The sequence below is a fragment of the Tamandua tetradactyla genome, chromosome 21 (assembly GCF_023851605.1).
Source record: "Tamandua tetradactyla isolate mTamTet1 chromosome 21, mTamTet1.pri, whole genome shotgun sequence".
In the NCBI taxonomy this organism is placed as follows: Eukaryota; Metazoa; Chordata; class Mammalia; order Pilosa; family Myrmecophagidae; genus Tamandua; species Tamandua tetradactyla.
The window spans coordinates 27,718,571-27,737,080 of NC_135347.1; the positions used below are offsets into that span (position 1 = coordinate 27,718,571).

The 18,510-nt window shown below is 34.5% G+C and overlaps 1 protein-coding gene across 16 annotated transcripts in view; it reads right to left on the bottom strand.

The window, feature by feature from the left end:
* Positions 1-18,510, bottom strand: part of PAM (peptidylglycine alpha-amidating monooxygenase) — a 169,309-nt gene that overhangs the window by 42,066 nt on the left and 108,733 nt on the right. For 8 of the 16 annotated variants that reach the window (XM_077139056.1, XM_077139055.1, XM_077139054.1 and 5 more), the window contains exons 13-14: positions 14,762-14,830; positions 5,534-5,857 (exon numbers count right to left, since the gene is read on the bottom strand). In XM_077139056.1, the coding sequence (XP_076995171.1) occupies positions 5,534-5,857; positions 14,762-14,830 (393 nt within the window). The remainder of the gene's footprint in view (positions 1-5,533; positions 5,858-14,761; positions 14,831-18,510) is intronic. The other 8 variants (XM_077139065.1, XM_077139064.1, XM_077139063.1 and 5 more) reach the window with 1 other exon arrangement.

Here is an 18,510-nt window from a genome sequence, read left to right on the forward strand (position 1 = left end):
ATACAAAGTCATTGGGATTTATAAAAGATGAGAAGGTGAAAAAAAAAAATCCCTGTGATTACAATTTTTCCCAAGTGATATATAACATTTTTATAATAAATAAATTTTATTACTCTATAAAGAACCCTTGTATTCATTACAGGTAAATGTTCATTCTCATATTTTGTCTAATATATTTAGGAAAAAACTTTATTGCTTTTAGAAAAATAAAATTAAATAATACTGTTAAACTTGTACCAATAAATCTTTAAAAGGATTAATGAATTACGCCTTTCCAGGAAAGAGATTAATGCTAGTGATCAATGCTACCTTCACATGAAATTATTAATAGGAATTTAAAAGGTCATTCATTTATCTGTGTTACATAAGGACAAATTGAACTAGAAGAAGTTGAAAAAATATATAATTCCAAACTCAAAACCTTATAAACTTAACTTAATTAAGTTAACTTATAACTTAACTTATAACTTAATTTCATATTCAATCTTAAAGGAAAAGGGACCCTGATAAAATCATTAGAAGACTTCAACAAGAACAAAATGTGGTGGTTGCTTTTGCTATGCTCACTAATTCTCCTCCAGGGAGGAGAAGATGTGTTATTTTGATTAGGAATTGTTATAACACATCAAAAATTCCAGCAGTAACTGTAATTAACTAAAACAATAGGAGAAATATTTATACAAAAGTCAGAAGGAAAACAAGAATTAATTATACCATTACATTTCGCAGGAGTGAAATGACGAAGAGAGTTGGGACATAACTTTCAGCTCAAAAGCACTAGCAGAATTTCACTTTTTAAAATTTTAAAATTGCAGATGGATTATTCATCTTGGTCTAACTATGCTCATAATGACTGAAAAAGCATGAGCAAAGGTAATCTGCAGTTAAAATTAGTAAGTTGTAGACTGAGATGAAGAGATGACTGGAAAAAACTTTATCTATCTATCTATCTATCTATCTATCTATCTATCTATCTATCTATCTATCTACTCACCCATCTATCTACCTACCTAACTAACCTATCATCATTATCTGACATACTATTTAATTTTTCTGTGAGAGGCAAAGTGATTAAACTCCAGTGGTTAAAAACTCAGACCCTGGGGCAAGCCTGCTTGCTTTGAATCTTGACTCTTTGGGCTGTGGCATTTTTGGGCATTTGACAACCTTTCCATACCTCAGTTTCTTCCTCTGTAAAATGGGTCTATAAATGGGATTATTTTGAGGATTAAATGAGCTAAAGCATGTGTAAAAACTTAGCATGGCTCATAGCAAGTGCTACGTATGTGCTTTTTTCTTTTCCCCAATTATTCTCCTTCCCTCCAGTTGTGGAAATTCAGTCAATTGAGTGCCTTATTTTACTCTGGGAATTCTGTAACAGTTGACCCCAAAGGTATGCATATGACTGAGATATGCTAAAAGAATGAACACTGAGAATGAGTAAAAGTTATCCACAGAAAGAGGCAAAAACTTAAATGTATAAGGAGAGAGATCTCTGAGTCCACTTATCTGATGGAAAGCATCACATAAATACAGATGTATTTTCTGATATTCAGAGTTTGCCAAACTGCAGGCTTCCATATGTTAGCAGAATGGAAATTTGTCAGCTAAAACAGCTATCTGTAATTTTAAAATTTATTATTCAATGAGTCTAATTCCAAAAGGGCAACTAAAATTTTATTTCTACTCTATCACTGCTGTCTCATAAAGATATCAAAGTGATGGTAGAAAACTACATTTCAAAAACAGAAAAAATATATATGTGGAAAAAATAGGATGCATTTTCATCTCAGTTTACAACATTGAATATTTTCACACTCTATACCATACATCACATGCAAACAATAAGGCAGATGAATGTAAGCGTTTGGAGAGTTGGAGAACCACAAAGTCTAATCACGACAGCATACCACCATGTTGCTTTGTGAACCTATCACACTAGAGGGCAAATTTTACAACTTCCCTACACATTGCAGAAAATTCTATCAAAAACGCAGCTTAAGAGAAAACAATATTTACTTTAGTATTTAATATGGTAATACTACTTTGGAATTTAACTTTTTGAAATCTCAGTTCAACGTGACATTAATTGTGGCACTAGTAAGTCTAACAATAACAACCACAGCTAACATTTATTTCGTCTTATATTCCAGATATTGTTCAAAGAACTTACTATTCATATAACCCTCACTTCAACCCTACAAGAATTATACTGTTATAATCCTCTTTTGAAGGGAAGAAAATTAAAACCTAGAAAAATTTTAAAACTTGCCTAAGGCCACATAGTAAGTGGTGGAGCTGAGATTCACAAGTAGGCAGTTGGGCTCCAATGACTAAAGTTTCTACATTATACTATCTCCAAATGCTCATAGCTCTGGGGAAAGTTGTGTGTGTGTGTACGTGTGTGTGTGCATGACAGAAGGCTGTAACAACTACTTCAGGCATCTCTTTCAAACAATAATTTGAAAATATCAGGTCTAGTTTAGCTGAAGTTGTCCAGAAGTTTCTCCATTGTTAATGTTATTTTCATAATTGTTAGTAGGAGAGTTTTCAGAATGGAATCTATACCTCACCAAAAGTCATGAAGTCCATGATCTAAAAAAGAAAAAGTGCCAAGGGCAGATGTTTATACTTTTAGAGAGAGAAACGTTGAAGACAGAGGCCTTAACCATCTTGTTCTGAGGACTGTTGAGGACTTTCTCAGCTACGCACAGCAGGAAGCTGTCATTCCATCATGTTCTTCATGTGTCCACTGATGCTGTATAATAGTCCATAATGACATGGAGAATTCAATTGTAAGAGGAGTTGCCAGAATGTGAGACCAAGTGGAACCCAGAGTAAACTAAGTATCTACAAAATAGTGGTGTGTTTGAAACCGTCAGGTAGCCCTGGGCTTACCACTCACAGTCATACTGGATCTTTGAGCTCTTCCTCTAAACTTCACCTCTGAACCCGCAAATCAGTTGGATGGCCTCCATCACCATATTGAACTTTCAAAAAATGGGCCTGTCAATGAAATCTAGAGTGCTGCTGCTGAAAACGCCACTGTATTGGGTTGTGTTGGTGCTAAGAACTGGGGACAATGGCACACGGACCTGAATGGAAGCCTCCAGCTTCTAAGCAGTGGGCTTCTGGAGCTCCAGGGAGGTGTAGCTAACTAAGTGGGGCAAGCAAGTTGGTCCCTCTTTGAGCACAACTGTATTTAAATGTAAAGAACAATACAGTTCACATTGGAAGTCATAAAGTCCAAGTTTTCAATTCAGACTCTGATTTCATTCAAATGAATTTTAGTTTCTTTATTTGAAAATTCAGAATAATAAGTCTCAAATATATCTGAAATCAGTATGGGCCATGATATTAAGCAATACAATATTCTTACATTTTTGTTTCAATAATAATCTCATATAAAAATACTTTCTTCTTTACAACTAATATAATTCTGGTAGCCAATTATGCACATAAGAGGAGAACTAATTCCTCCAGGCTATTAGAGCCCCATTCTCAGTTTTGCCTGGAGAAAAGAAAGGGTATAGGAAAAGCAAGGGAAGATTATCCATCAAATTTATTTCCTTTCCCATTCTTGAGAAATGTACAAGGATTAAACTACTCACATATTTTATTAGGGTATTATAAGCTAACAAAATTCTACTTTCTTTTCTGCAAAAGGAAAGCTTCCAGAGGGTAGGTCTTTGGCTAACACAAAGTAAACACACAGCTTCAATTAAAGTCAGGTATGACGTTGTGTTATATATCATAGATGGTAAACAGTGAAAGAGAATTGAGAATAAAAAGGCTTTTAGAAACAGCTTACCTAGATAGGAGCTTTGCTCTTTTGCATTCAATTTTTTTTTAAGTTTTCAAATCGGAGTAGGGAAATAGCACATAGACATATAATTTCAGAAAGAAAATACGTGCACATTTCCTTTCTATAATTAAGATTTGTGCTGTGTGCTTCTAAGACTCATTGTTAATTCACAGAGACATTCTACACATATTTAAACCAAAAGGGAACTTCCTGAAACTGATCTTGGAGAATTATCTCTTTTTTTTGCCATTTTGACCACCCTGGAGAGTATGAGGTGATTTGACAAGCAGAAGTATTTCAGGAATTTTAAGCATTTCCTTCTTAGAAAAACTTAGTAGACTTCAAGGAGTACAATGCCTTAAGTGAAATTACTATTTTTACAGTGACACTTAATGATGCCTATAAGTGACTATGACACATTCTCACGTTGTACTGTGACAAAGACATGGGTATAAAAGCATGCAGCAACTCTAATATTCCACAGCTTTTCTTCAAGACACATAGGAGTCTTGCCACATTCTCACCAAAGAGACCCTTACGCTTTTTGAATTTCCATGTTGCCTGCACTGAATACACTGTCTTTAGTATGGCTCTCCGCTGACTCTGAGGTAAAGAGGTCTAGAGACCACCTCTTGAGAACCCATCTCATTAGATCAATTTAGAATGGGTAAGGGCCGGGCTGATCCTGTTTAAACATGAAGAAGTAAAAATCTAGATCCTGGTTAACTTCTCATAGAGACCATTAGGCCATTCCCAATGGACAATGATTGAAACATCTCTGTGAGCTAAAGGCGCTGCATGCTAATTTTTTTTCAATTATAAATAAAAATCAGCTGGGTGTTGAATAATTTATGGCTTCCTGCAAAGCTGTATTAGAAAACATCAAGCTGGCAGTCTGTGCCATTCTGGCCCGCGCATGGACAGCTGCCATGCACGCATATCCACTGCTTTTTTTGGAGGTTATCGTCGCATGCTGTATTATCTGGCTTTCCACATTAGCAAGTAACATAAAACACAATCAATATCACAGAGGCCACAACACAATTAAAGACAAAGATGAGGCATCCATAGCTTGCTGGCAGAGAAACCTGAAGGGAATAAGGTATTGTCCTCTAATTATGGACGCCAATACCACTTAGAAATAAAGATAAATCTGATAGTTATCGACTTTGCTGGCAGTCCCTTCAGAAACAGCTATTCAACTTCCCAATTTAAAGTAGTAATTGATAATGGAACTTCAGAAATCAAAGCAATTAAAGGGCTACATTTTACAAGTCAACTGGATAAGAATGTTAAATGTATACGATTCCACTGAGAGGAATTTAATAACTTTAAAAGAAGGTAATGTGTAAGCATTTCATATCATATGACTTTAAATAGCAGGTTTTGAATTTTCTTTCAACTGAGCAAAATGGAAAGTGTTGACTTGGTAAGAATGTGTTACCCTGAATTTCATGAGCCACTCTTTCCAAAACGATGCAAACGCTTTTTAGTCCTTGTAGTTCTGGCTCACCAAGTAAAAGAAATTTATGTGGCATTGGATCAAAATAAAAAGGAAAACTCAGAAAACATGACATCTGGTAACCCAAATCTGAGTAATGTTTTTTTTCTAATCATCCTTTTGATTGGTGAGTTTTGCTCACCCATTAATTTGTATTCCCTTCAGATTTTACTCATGTGGATTTTAGCCCTTCAGGTTTTATTCCTTGAAAGAAGCCCTAAACGCACCTCCTGTGTGCTCTGGTTCCCAGGTGCCTTCACCAGGTAGGGGTTGCTGTAATGAGAACACTCTGTTCTCTGCGGGCCCCAAAGTAGATTCTAGTCTGTGGAATTTGTGAATTCTGTCTCTGACAAGAATAGCATTGCCCCTTTCCTCATGTTCTGTGCCCTCTCTGGCACCTGCCCGACCAAGGTCCTTCTTTTGGACTACGTTTGCAATCTCGGCTACCAGGTCTGACTCTGATTCTGCCTTTTCTGTAGGATTATATTTGTGCACATGAACAACATCTTCCCTTTCTCCTAGAAGCTTGGAAAGCAGTGAATAGAAATCACCTGTAGAAAAAAAAAGAGAAAAGAGAAGGGAGTGGGGGTTGATAAGATTGCAAAGTTTACAAAGCTTTGTGCCTTAAAAATATCATCTCCTGATTCCTCACCATACGTGAGGGAGAAGGGTGTTCTCAGACTTGTAGGCATGGAAAAAAGAGTTATTTTCTAGAAAAATGAAAGAATAGCATGCCTTCACATTTCAGGAGACCAGAACAGTGTATAAACTTTAACATATTAGTAGAAACATGATAATGCCTATGTGATTGCCTGATAAGCTCCAATAAATAGTTTCTACCGAATAGCTGGATTGATTTGGAAGCTGGAGTGCATCAGGTTTCTAAAATAAAATATTACCAACAGCTACTTCATATAAACATTATATAGGTAAACCCTTTGAAGTTGTCTTTTAAAAGCTATTAAAATATAATTCACAAGAGTTTAAATATATATTTTTGGCATAGGTACTATAAAACCAAGAGATCTAACAATATGCATCTATTTGGCAACTGGGAAACCAAAGTTTCTTTGTTATTATTTTGTTAGAAATGCTACTGCAAGTAGTTCCATTTGTTCCTTTTAAATAAGTGAACACATCCCAGAAAATATTTTTTTTTTTTGCAAAAAAGAACATTTTAAAATCAGTTTCAAACAAAAGAGGAGATTTTTTTAACAAGCTAATATTACGGGAATGATTCATCACTAAAATGTATTTCACGCCTTCCTGTACTAAGGAGTAAATTTAGATATGATAATCCAATTCCATGAAAACAAATTACTTAGAACGTATCATGACAGATACGAAATATGACTCCAGAAAGTTCACAAAGCATTTTTATCCTTATCATTTTACACCCATGACTTCCAAACAATTCAAAATACATCAACTGTGAGAGTGGGAAATAGCCATGCTCTCAACTGAAACACAAACCAGCTCTCCTAAGCCAAAGGTAACCCACAGCTCTTCCTTTTTTTCACCCTATTCTAAGTGCTGTTAATGGAGAAATTACTTATGACTTTATGACTATGGAGTTCTGTTGCTTAAGTTTTAATTACATTTACAGCACCATCAGAAAGCGTTTCTAAAATCCTTTTTCATGCCCATTAGGACATGAAAATGATAACTGGTTTAGCCACTATATGTTCCAGTGAAGAATATATTATGAAGAAATTGGTTCAAGGGGATACAAAGCCTTTCCAAAATGATGCTAAGTGATCCTGTCATGTTTACAAACAGTCCCGGTTAAATGATTCAAAGTCGGATTCCCATCTTGCCCGTGGAAGCAGCCTATCCCAGGTGAAATCTTCAATCAGAAAATAATTGCCAAGTAATAGGGCCAATCTCGGTCAAATGAACAAAGCAAATTGCAACTCAACCAAATCTGTTAGGTCACAGTGGCATTCTGCTTCATAGAGGAGAAATTCCTGCTTCATTATCGTTAAATTCTCCTGCTCTATACATGGTTAAATAGCTTCATGTGCTCTTATGCAATGAAACATTTTATATGGAAAATAAACTACTAGGTTATTTAAGGGACAGAAACAATAGGATTTTAAAACACGCGTCAATGTTTATAGAGGAACACAGGCTCAGAACTACACCTAACCCCCTATGGTTTTAAGTAAAATTCTAAAAGCAGAGCACTTGTTCCTTTGAAATTATCATTCGAATTGTCATTGGCTTAGGAAGGCAACCGATTTTTAAACCAATATGTTGTGCTAAACTGTTCAGAGGTTGCACTGGCCTGGAGAGAACAGAGCTTCAGAGTCGCATCTCCATAAACACCTCATTACAAATGAGAGAGACCTCTAGATGTTTATCTCTTATACTCTTTTTTTTTTTCCCTCATTTGGTCTAACTGAGTATATAGGATCTGAAATGTTAACCATTTTTTTTTCTTAGCTACATTAAGGTTCTCAAAATTTTATTTAGGAAATATATCCAACCTTGAGTACCACAAATGGAATAGAATATAAAAGGAGGGCGCCTAGTCCTGCTCGAGTCTCATCCTTCGCAGGAGTCTCATCTTCAACCTTTCTTCTTTTCAGTTTATGTTCCAGCCATATTGGACTCTGACTTCCTTGAAGGTCATCTCCATGAAAACGGTTTTTCTTCTGCCTGGGACACTGTATCCTCAGGAATCTATTAGCTCCTCAACTTTCAGGTGCTCATCAGCCAGAAGTGTCATTGCATCTAAGATGGCTTCTCTGATCATTTAATTCAGGGCCCCTCTCTGTGCACTGACACCACTCCCGTCATTCCCTGTGGTTTCCTTTAAAACCCTGCATTGTAATTGCCCAATTTCCTGTCTGTTTTTCACACTAATCTTTGAACCCAGCCCTGATATTTAGTAACTATTCAATACTTGTAATGGGGCTACTGTGACAGAGGAATTAAAATGTAAATCTTACTTTTCATTAATTTGTATCGACATTTAAACAGCCGCATGTGACTAGGGCTACAAGAAGTAAACCAGATATTATATACCATAGTGATCTGCGTAAAACTGGCTTAAAGAATAATGACTGGTTTTCTTTGGTTTGAAAAAGTAGAAGAGGTTTTTGTTCCCTTCAATAGCTCTCACTTATCTCTGGCAGTAAAACTTACATACTTATGATCGAATTCTATAAGATGCTCTAAAATTCATTGTTATACATTTAAGTTGTCTCTAGAAAGGGATAAGTGGCAAGAGTTAAAGGTGGTTTTATATAAAAGAAATAAAATCTCTTGTTTCTTATGTACTATCATAGTCCTGGTGATTGGTATAGTTCCAATCACATAGCAGGTGCTTAATTAATGATTTTAAAATGACTCATAATTTGTTAAAATGTCACTCCTTGCTCCTGCCTCAGGAGGGATAAAAAAGTTTCCTTGATGATTTTAAGCTGCAGTGAGTTACCATTTCTTCCTAGTTCTCCTCAAATTTTGATTCTTATCTTATTAAGTGGACTTATTTAACTGAATGGGTTCGGAATTTGGAAAACTTTACAGTAACAGTACTGTGCTTTACAGTGCAGTTTACTACTGTAGAGTGTCTTTTAGTAAAAGGGACACAGCATAGTTCACAAGAATCAAAAACACTGTAATTAAGCTTCAAGTTTGTAAGTTAGGGCTTGCATAACTACCGAGTGGCTGAACTGGGTGATTTTCTATTTATTTTCTATTTAGCAGGGATGACTCCTGCCCCGAGCATGGAAATTCCTCTGATTTACTTTCAGGCATATGATGAGAATGAACTAAAATGGATGGAAAAATACATTGAACAATTGTTCTATGAGGGTTTTTTTTTTTTAATGAAATGCTGTAAGATTATTGGATTAAAAAATAAGGTTTTCTCCTTTTAGATAATACAAAACCTTAATTGTTGCAGGGAGTTGAATTTTTAAATAATCAAAAACTTCTTGATAACTTTTCAGAATAGAAATTCCTACTTCCCCCACAAATCACTAGCACTTCATTTCCTAAAGCAAACAGGTCTTGCTACTACTTATTGCTATATGATTTTAGGGGTATATGGAGGTTAAACAGGAAGTTTGTCAGTAGTTTAACCACCGATTAACTATGTCAAGTAACCAAGCTAGTGAGATAGAACCTAAATCTAAAAACACTCCTTTTTAGATTTTAATACTTTGCTTTACAATTCAGCCATAACTGACTTTCCCTTCTGGTTAAAGTCAATTTGGCTTATTGATTATTTGCTTATTGCTAACCCAAAAAATTTATCCTTCCTCCGATAAATAAAACACATGATATTGATGGCCAGCTCAAGGATTACAAATCAGGTCAACTTTAGTATATATTCATTTTATAGGACTCATCTGATTGCAAAAGCATCAGAAATAGGTTCTGTTTCTTTTTTAAGCAAATGAGACAAATACAAAAAGAAGAAAGCTGGGAGCTGATGCCTTTTGCAGCTACCAGGCATACAAATCTATATCTGAAAGCACAACCTTGTGATAAATGATTATTTGCATCTGCCCATTCCGTTGTTAGGAAACCAACTCACAATAGCCACCCAGTCAGCTTCCCAGAGCCTTGGGGTGGGGGTGGGGGTGGTATTTAGAATTGTATTTGATAGATGAGTTCAATATATAAAGACTGGTGAGCTGCTCATAAATCATAAGAAACCAATAGATTTTCAGTGAATGGGAGTGCAAAGAAGGATTGTATCTTCTTTAAAAGAATAGTCAAAATGGAATTGGGGGTGCTTGGAATTAGCTAAGGAGATACTACCAAAAACTTTTATACTTTATTAGAGGGCTGAGGGAGTATCCTATTTTGAACATGGTCAAGAAATATAAATTCTAGCTACTAAGTCCAGCTTTTGTTTCAACTTCTTTAATAAATGGTTTACAAACTGTTACTTTAACAAGCTTTTATAGTTAGACCATTTAACTTGCAACCTTATTCCCTTGATTGTGCTTATCTGACAAACCATGCCAATGATAATTCATTTTTGTTAGCATAAAACCACTGTGAAATCATTCTGTTTCACAGAAGGTGTCTGAAGCCCTTTAACTATCAGGGGTCAGGGAGTGTTTTCTCTCTACAAATTGTATTTTTGTCATATTCTCTCTGTCTCGGGAATATGCTGACCTTTGAGTAGGAAGACTGATTATATGAGGGCACAAAGACTAGAACGAGAAGAGTTTGGAGCAAACTGAATAAAACATGTTAAAGGCTCATTCTGCAGCAAAAGATTCTCTGTCCAGAGCACAACATACAATAACAAGGACATATTTGTATTGTAGATTTTGACTTTCTATTCTGCTTTGAATTTACATCATCTTCCAAATGCAATTAACATACATTTCAACATGACATCTATACCTTGAATTTTAAAGAAGAGAAATATTCAAATTCAAAGCTCTTAAATATAGTCGTGCATTCATGCTGGAGTTGAGTGCTCTCAGTTTCGTTCTCGCTAGAGATGAAAGGTCTCTCAGCTTCAGCCCACATTTCTGCCTTAGATAATGCTGACAGAACGCTCAGATTGGACCTTTACTATAATATAATATGGTTCAGCATAGTAAAAGCATAAATAAGAAAATCACAATGTGTAAGAGCTAAAAAGAACTTTCAAAACATGTTTTAGCTTCCTATAAGTGCCAACCATAAGATGTAAGTGAGGGATCCATGAGAGTGTGTCTGATCTGGAAACCTCACTGCCACCCTCCTCATTTCTTACAGTTTCCTAGGATTCATTTCTTCCTTGGAGAATCACTATACAATTGAGTTTTGTTTAGTTTATTGTACCTATTACATATGTAGGTAATTATTCACTTACAATGTTTTCGAGGGTGAGTGGCGTTTCAGTTTGTTTTGAATATCCATTAGTGTTTTTCCACAAGGAGGCAGACATAATCAACTCATTTACAAATAAGCTTACCTATATGCAAATAGGCTATTTTCAAAGCATATGGGCAGGAATATGTACATATTATGCAGTCATTAAAAATCCTGCTTTCCAATAATTTTAGTTGGAGGAAATAGTCAAAATATGTTAAAACAAGACAGGATACAAAACTGTGCATGCATTATAATCCAAATATTATTAAAATAATGTCCATATGTACTGTATATATATATATATCATGCATATAAATATACATAGAATCCATATGTCTAGAATTATGGATGATTTTTATCAGCATCTTCATACTGATCTAGAATTTCCATAACTTATGAATGAATATTATTTTAAAAATCAGTCCAAATGAGCATTATTTTAAAAAGAAATCCTGGTGATTTAAGAGAAGTCTCACTAAAATGTTTCCCATTGTTGCATGACCCCCAGAACAACTTGACAGGTAAAACAGTCATATAATAAGGTCCTTGTGCTGTGTCTGTAATTACATCTTTTGAAATAGGTTTTGTGATACAATAGTCTTACATCAGATTCTGTTCTAGAGAGAGCAGCTGTAGATGCTGCCGCAGGTTAGTGTGTTTGTGGGTGAGCACAGCTGTTCGTAGGTTCAAGCAACTCTTTCAAAGTCTATTTAATTTCCAATCAAGATTAATATTCTGGCAAAAAATTAATAGCAATTTTAGTGATAATTTTTAAAGAGATAGACTATCCTATACAAACAAAACATTAGATAAAACTATAATTTGATTTTTTCTCTATGATAGAGTTATCTACTGTTTCCTGTCCATCTGTGGCATACTACATTTCTGTTTTTCAGCCTGCGGCATAATAGTATTCTCTCTCTCTCTCTCTTTCTACCATAATATAGTTCTTTCTTTCAGACATAGCAAAATTGCCTATCTTTGCCTTTATATTCCTATCTGCTTTCCAAGGTATTAGGAAAGGAATTAAAAATAAATCATCACTTGCATTATCAGGTAGAACTCTGCATCATTCAGCCACTCATGGATATAGAGCTTGCATCTGAGTATGGGTACTCTAATTCTTTGGATCTTTTTATTTCGCCCTACAACAATTGTTCTGTTTCCAACGAGGTCTGACATCTTCTGTGTGCCCAACAGACATGTTGTCTGTTCATTTGTGGCTAGCACAACTGAAGTGATAGAAGAACTTTCATTTATTTGGAATATAAAATATAAAAATCATCAATCCAACCTGAAAGAGTACTTGAACAGACATTATTTTGGCTGTAATACCAAAATAAGGCCAAGGATCATGTTTGAGGGCTTGCTTTAAAATTAGCAAATGTGACATAATTTATTTGAATAATTAGAGCCTTCCTATTAGCTACCTGGTGAACCTGACTGCCCAGGGAGTGAATACAAAGAGATATTTTGTGTAAACAATCATCTCTGAGAAGAATGGAATACTGCCACAGTAAAAGTTGATTTGGCCTCGGAGAGAGATTGATCTCATTAGTGAAGAATCATATGAACTATCTGCAAAAATATAGCAAAAAAAAAATACAGCAAAAAATATATATAGCAAAAAATTGCTATATTTCTGCATTTCATTTTAATTTCAAGGCTGGTAGACCCAAGAGATCAGGAAGCAAATACATGGGGTTGGGATGGCTTCTGGTGAGGTATAAGTCTTCACATAATCTAGGAGGTGACATTTTGATCACCCACTAATTTAAACATATGAATCCCAGAGCCTGCTTTCTGCAGCATGAAAACTGAGTCAGAGTAACACTATGTTTCTCCCCCAAGTTAAATTATTTTATTTACTGCGCTTTCCTTCATAATTCAAATAAAAAAAACAACTATAGTAAAATAATTTCTTATATGTCCATAGAATTCTTCTCTGGGGTCAATAGTGTTTGGGTATATTTAAACCTCTGAATACTCTCTATGTGCTGTAAAACAACACAATGTGAAATGATTGGCAAAATATGAAAGTACTTTAAAGGATTTGTTTTGTATGCATAAATGACATCTCCTAAATCCTAGTATTGGGAAAAGACAGATTAAAACTAACATTTAAGTTTGCTTTGTAGTATCAATAGCAAAACTTCTGGGTTTCTAATCTTTCAGAGGTTTCAATGTCTCCGTTGATCAACTCAACTAATTTTAAAAGGAAAACACAGTCCAGCCTCAGTTTCCATTGAAACACATTTAAAAGTTGCATTTACTAAGTATTAGTACATTTCATAATGTATCATACATATATATATATATATATATATATTTGCAAATGTATTTTATGATGATAAATTATTTCAAAGACACACATTTCAAACAGTATGTGCAATGTCAAATAACTCATTTTATGTCTGATTAAATTTCAGTCCAATTAGAGTAAATACAATGACAGTATTTGGGCACTATTACTAAATCCCTTACAAATATATACACAGGGATTGATACATCTATCTATTTTAGGTCCTACTTAAGAACCATTTAGTAAAAGATCATCTCCCTAATTTTGATTTAACACAACATAGTAGCAACTTTGAGGTGACCTGTATTTTTTTAAAGGTCATTTTGTTAGAATGGGTTGTTACGGAAAATATGTTATAATTTTAAAACCTTTAGATTAAAGTTCACGACGTTCTACTTTGAGTGCATTTTTCCCTTTCCAAATTTTCCAAAATACTATTCAGATACATCCTGAATAATTCCAGTAGTGATACATTCTGAAGAATTCCAATAGTGGTTTACAATGTACATAGAATCTGAAACATCAACAGGTTACTGATAGAAATGGCCTATTTGTTTCCTGACACTTTATTTTGACAGCAGAAGTGTGTTTAACAGTAAACTAGTGGTTAAAAAATATCATATCTAGGACAAAAGAACTCAATAAGATAACATACACCAACACCTAACAAGATAGCACAGTTTCAAACAACTGGCAAGAAACCAAGACCCAGGAGAGCAAATTTTAAGTGCCAGCACATGCAGTATATAGCACACAAGCGTCAAACATTCCCGCTTCAAATAAATAGAAAAGATTAAGAATAGTGCTTGTTTAAGTCATCAGATGGCATATAAGACAAAATCACAAATGCATGAGACAATAATTTCTCCTACCTTGCCGAAGGCAGAGAAGAGCGACTTATAGAGGCAAGATGTGGGTTTAATTCTTAATTTCTTTTTTCTTGAATTTCAAATATAGTTAATGAACAACACCATACAAAATACACGAGAATTCAAATGGCAAAGGTCATCGGATTTCAAAAAGCTGTCCAGCCGATCTAATGGCACTTATTTTTACAATATATAAAAGTTACAATATTAAATGAACTAAAACAAAGACAGAAAAATCTACCAATATCAAATTAAACTAATGAATTTTACTTCCAAGGCTAAAGTGCAATAACTGACCATTTCCTCATGAATTATGCATTACATAAACATATAACAATAATAGATTGGAGGGTGAAAAAGGGAGCCCTAAAATATTTAATAACTAATAATTTGGTTGCCTATTCTGAAACGAATAGTTTTATAGCCCTGGTTATAGAAATAAGCATACATACCCTGCTCGAGTGCTTCTTCTTCCCGCTTTGGCTGCTGTAGTAAAGAAGCCTTATTTTTGTTCTCTGCTTCTGTAAAGGATCAAAGAAGCTGAGCATAAATTTGTGATGTATATAATAGGACTTTAGTTTATTGAAAATTTGTCATCAACATAAAAATACTACTCAGGTCTTCGTTTCATAAAAACAACAATATTAAGAATTTATATGATAGATTGGAGGGAAAGCTACCTAATTCATTCTATGAAGCCAACATCACACTCATACCAAAACCAGGCAAAGATATTACAAAAAAAGAAAACTACAGACCAATCTCTCTAATGAATATAGATGCAAAAACCTCAACAAAATTCTAGCAAATCGAATCCAGCAACACATTAAAAGAATTATACATCGTGACCAAGTAGGATTCATCCCAGGTATGCAAGGATGGTTCAACATAAGAAAATCAATTAATGTAATACACCATATCAACAAATCAAAGCAGAAAAATCACATGATCATCTCAATTGATGCAGAGAAGGCATTTGACAAGATTCAACATCCTTTCCTGTTGAAAACACTTCAAAAGATAGGAATACAAGGGAACTTCCTTAAAATGATAGAGGGAATATATGAAAAACCCACAGCTAATATCATCCTCAATAGGGAAAAATTGAAAACTTTCCCCCTAAGATCAGGAACAAGACAAGGATGTCCATTATCACCACTATTATTCCACATCATGTTAGAGGTTCTAGCCAGAGCAATTAGACAAGAAAAAGAAATACAAGGCACCAAAATTGGAAAGGAAGAAGTAAAACTATCACTGTTTGCAGACAATATGATACTATACGTCAAAAACCCGGAAAAATCCACAACAAAACTACTAGAGCTAATAAATGAGTACAGCAAAGTAGCAGGTTACAAGATCAACATTCAAAAATCTGTAGCATTTCTATACACTAGCAATGAACAAGCTGAGGGGAAAATCAAGAAACGAATTCCATTTACAATTGCAACAACAAGAATAAAATACCTAGGAATAAATTTAACTAAAGAGACAAAAAACCTATACAAAGAAAACTACAAAAAACTGTAAAAGAAATCACAGAAGACCTAAATAGATGGAAGGGCATACCGTGTTCATGGATTGGAAGACTAAATATAGTTAAGATGTCAATCCTACCTAAATTGATTTACAGATTCAATGCAATACCAATCAAAATCCCAACAACTTATTTTTCAGAAGTAGAAAAACCAATAAGCAAATTTATCTGGAAGGGCAGGGTGCCCCGAATTGCTAAAAACATCTTGAGGAAAAAAAAATGAAGCTGGAGGTCTCACGCTGCTGGACTTTAAGGCATATTATGAAGCCACAGTGGTCAAAACAGCATGGTATTGGCATAAAGATAGATATATCGACCAATGGAATCGAATAGAGTGCTCAGATATAGACCCTCTCATCTATGGACATTTGATCTTTGATAAGGCAGTCAAGCCAACTCACCTGGGACAGAACAGTCTCTTCAATAAATGGTGCCTAGAGAACTGGATATCCATATGCAAAAGAATGAAAGAAGACCCGTATCTCACACTCTATACAAAAGTTAACTCAAAATGGATCAAAGATCTAAACATTAGGTCTAAGACCATAAAATAGTTAGAGGAAAATGTAGGGAGATATCTTATGAAACTTACAATTGGAGGCGGTTTTATGGACCTTACACCTAAAGCAAGAGCACTGAAGAAGGAAATAAATAAATGGGAGCTCCTCAAAATTAAACACTTTTGTGCATCAAAAAACTTCATCAAGAAAGTAGAAAGACAGCCTACACAATGGGAGACAGTATTTGGAAATGACATATCGGATAAAGGTCTAGTATCCAGAATTTATAAAGAGATTGTCCAACTCAACAACAAAAAGACAGCCAACCCAATTACAAAATGGGAAAAAGACTTGAACAGACACCTCTCAGAAGAGGAAATACAAATGGCCAAAAGACACATGAAGAGATGCTCAATATCCCCGACCATTAGAGAAATGCAAATCAAAAACACAATGAGATATCATCTCACACCCACCAGAATGGCCATTATCAACAAAACAGAAAATGACAAGTGCTGGAGAGAATGTGGAGAAAGGGACACACTTATCCACTGTTGGTGGGAATGTCAAATGGTGCAACCACTGTGGAAGGCAGTTTGGCAGTTCCTCAAAAAACTGAATATAGAATTGCCATACTACCCAGCAATACCATTGCTAGGTATCTACTCAAAGGACTTAAGGGCAAAGACACAAACAGACATTTGCACACCAATGTTTATAGCAGCATTATTTACAATTGCAAAGAGATGGAAACAGCCAAAATGTCCATCAACAGATGAGTGGCTAAACAAACTGTGGTATATACATACGATGGAATATTATGCAGCTTTAAGACAGAATAAACTTATGAAGCATGTAATACCATGCATGGACCTAGAGAACATTATGCTGAGTGAGTCTAGCCAAAAACTAAAGGACAAATACTGTATGGTCCCACTGATGTGAACCGACATTAGAGAATAAACTTGGAATATGTCATTGGTAACAGAGACCATCAGGAGTTAGAAACAGGGTAAGACAATGGGTAATTGGAGCTGAAGGGTTACAGACTGTGCAACAGAATTAGATACAAAAACTCAAAAATGGACAGCACAATACTATGTAATTGTAATGTAATTATGTTAAAACACTGAATGAAGCTGCATCTGAGCTATAGTTTTTTTTGTTTGTTTGTGTTTTTTGTTTTTTTCCTTTTTTATATTTTTCTATTTTTTATTTTTATTATTATGTTTATTTTTTTCTCTATATTATCATTCTATATCTTTTTCTGTTGTTTTGCTAGTTCTTTTCCTAAATCGATGCAAATGTACTAAGAAATGACGATCACACATCTATGTGATGATATTAAGAATTACTGATTGCATATGTAGAATGGAATGATTTCTAAATGTTGTGTTAGTTAATTTTTTTTTAATTAATAAAAAAAAGAATTTATATGATAGAATACTAAAACTCACAAGGAAGCCTACACTAATACAACCAACAATTACCACTCTTCTGATTTACTAAGTCTATTATGTGTTCAGTAAAATACACGTGATTAAGAATTTTTGAAATAGCATTAACAAAGATGCTCATATTTGTTTTTTTCCAAAAATGGAATTTAGTAACATTTTAAGGATATTTTAAGAACATTTTAAGGCATATTCTATAAATATATAAGACCTTAATAAATGGTCTGATGGCTATGCTAACTTCTCTATTAAATCTGCACTGGAAAGAAATAAAAGGTTGCTCTGGCATTTTAAGACTGAACTTGTAAAAACCAGCAAAGTCTTAGCATGCTTCATTCAATAAAACAGGATGTGGATTTTGGAAAACCAAAGAAAGAATAGTCAATATGACCATCTTGCAGATGAACAGTGAGTTAAATGAGACCAAAAAGGCCAAGATTAGAAATACCTCATAATTCAATAATTGTTTTTTGCTTGAAAAAGCCCATTAAGCAGATAATTTAGGGTATAATGATAACCATTGTCATTGGCAAATCACAGCACTGTTTAAAACATGGTGTATAAACTTCGAAGTTGCCTAGGCCACTGCTGGTTATTGGTGGAATGAGATGGGAAAACTAGAAAACATGAATTAAATGAAGAAACGTCTGTATTTATGGGGTTGGTTCCCAAACTAACATTGTTTCATCACCGGTTGAGATACTCTTTCT